Here is a 2127-nt window from a genome sequence, read left to right as displayed (position 1 = left end):
GCCCTCAGGGAGGCAGAATAATTGGCCCCCGTTGCCCTCTTTCTGCCCCGTCCAGCCGTGCTTCTACCAGGACATCGGGGTGGACATCCCGCAGGACTTCCAGAAGACGGTGAAGATTATGTACTATGTGTGGCTGGGTGAGGATCTTATGTGTAATGCTGGGCGTGGCTGTGTATTGGGGGAGGGTATTGGGAGCCCCACCCCTTATCCTGATTGTTGTGACATCATTTCCTGTGCCCCCGTACAGTCAGCGCAGGAACATTACTGCTGAACTTCTTGGCGTGTTTGGCCTGGTTCATCGCGGATGGGAGTCAGGGGGCCGGGTTTGGGATGTCCATCCTCTGGGTTATCCTCTTTACCCCCTGCTCCTTCGTGTGCTGGTACCGACCCCTGTACAAGGCCTTCAGGTAGGTACATTATACAGCTGTCCATGTGAGGGCGCTATATCCGGGTATCAATCATTTCGTCTTCTCTCCCCCCAGGAGTGACAGCTCCTTCAATTTCTTGGTCTTCTTCTTCATCTTCTTCGTCCAGGATGTTCTGTATGTCCTGGAAGCCATCGGTATCCCGGGCTGGGGCTTCAGGTAAGTACCAGGGTGCTGCCCACTGGGGGTGTCATACCCCTCAGATTGGTCCTATAAGTGGGTGTCGTCTTCTGGTTCTAGGAGCCAAGTGTTGTTGGGATTGTTTGGGGCGGGGTTAGGAATTTGGGGTTCACAATTCGATCTTATTGGGGGTGATGGTCATTATAGCCCCTCCCCCTCATTCCCTATTGGTGGAGATAGTCTTTGCCTCCTGACAAATCTCCCAGAATCCCTCTCTCTATGGCACCGCACTGGGGTGTCTCTGACAGCAACCTAGATGACAGATATGTCTGCCTATCACCATCTGCCTTTACTGTCTCCTCCAGGGGGCGCCATTGGTCACATCCCGTGGTCTCTCATTGCTCTTCTCTTACAGCGGCTGGATCGCTGCCTTCACCGCCATGAACAAAAGTGTTGCCGTTGGGGTGTTGATGATCATCGTTGCGATTTTCCTCACCGGGACGGCCGCCATCGGCATCGTCATGCTGAAGAGGGTAAGAAGAGTTCTGTAATACTCCGAGAAGAGCGCCACCTACAGGCGGCTTAAGTTATGTGCAGATTGACTCCGCCGTCTCCGGTCTGTCTGCGATTCCTTTTGGGTATCATCAAGAGGTGGGGTAGGAGGAGTGTTGGGCCCCCGGGGACGATTCCCAAGTGTGGCCCGGCGGTGAGGGGCCATGATCTGCACATAACCCCAGCCACCGATGTTGGTGAAGGAGGCCGGTATTCAGTTGTCACGTTTTCTCTCCTTCAGGTCCATTCCATTTACCGCAGAACCGGCGCCAGTTTCCAGAAGGCTCAGCAGGAGTTTGCTGCCGGCGTCTTCTCACACCAAGCCGTACGCACGGCCGCCGCCAACGCAGCAGCAGGAGCCGCCCAAAATACCTTCAGACCCCAATAAAGAGAACCGTTGTAGCGCCATCCTGTGGCCACAGTTTCCTTTGATGGGACTCTTGGAGTTCTGCCACTACGGCCCCCTCCCTGGTGACTGTGGGAGGGGCTCCGCTCTCCATTAACACCCCACTGTGTGTCTACATTAACATTACGTCCTCTGACGTGCTGCACTGATTGGGGGAGGGGTGAAGCGTGGCGGTGACACATTACTGGGCTGTACTGTCATGGTGTCACTCGGCCTCCTCTCCAGGGCAGTAGGGGTGCTGAGCGGATTTCCCTGTCTGTGCCATTGTGTCTGTGCCCGTCTCTGCCTGTGGAGGGGGCTGTATCGCCCGCTGTAGCTGTGACGTCAGGGGGTGTGCATGCCTCATGTTTACATGTATGTTACCTGGCTAAAGCATGTTCTCTGCCTCCGACACCCCGCCTCTCATAGGATGGGGGAGGGGTCTGAGGGTCAGCTGATGCCAAATTAAAGTTTTATGAAATCACTGTATTCCCCTGGTGATCATCTGACTCCATCTTTTCTGTGCATGACTGGGGGTAAAAAAAATGGGGGGGGGGGGGGGGTGGATGGGATTTATTGAAAGGGAAATGCATTGGCCCATTCTGCATTGTCACCCCCTGCCTGCTGGACTACAGAACTCTTCCA

At 55.0% G+C, this 2127-nt stretch overlaps 1 protein-coding gene across 1 annotated transcript; it reads left to right on the top strand.

The window, feature by feature from the left end:
* Positions 1 to 8: 8 nt before the first annotated feature.
* SCAMP3 (secretory carrier membrane protein 3) lies at positions 9 to 1971 on the top strand (the record flags this gene model as incomplete). The annotated part of the gene is given in 5 exon segments (XM_072428327.1): positions 9 to 137; positions 248 to 407; positions 483 to 584; positions 961 to 1078; positions 1339 to 1971. Coding segments are annotated over 5 exon segments (656 nt in total), but the record flags the coding sequence as incomplete, so codon positions are not given.
* Positions 1972 to 2127: the final 156 nt, after the last annotated feature.

The sequence above is a fragment of the Pyxicephalus adspersus genome, chromosome 12, assembly GCF_032062135.1.
Source record: "Pyxicephalus adspersus chromosome 12, UCB_Pads_2.0, whole genome shotgun sequence".
In the NCBI taxonomy this organism is placed as follows: domain Eukaryota; kingdom Metazoa; phylum Chordata; class Amphibia; order Anura; family Pyxicephalidae; genus Pyxicephalus; species Pyxicephalus adspersus.
Note: the sequence above shows the minus strand (reverse complement) of the source record. Positions and strands in the feature narration are given on the sequence as shown.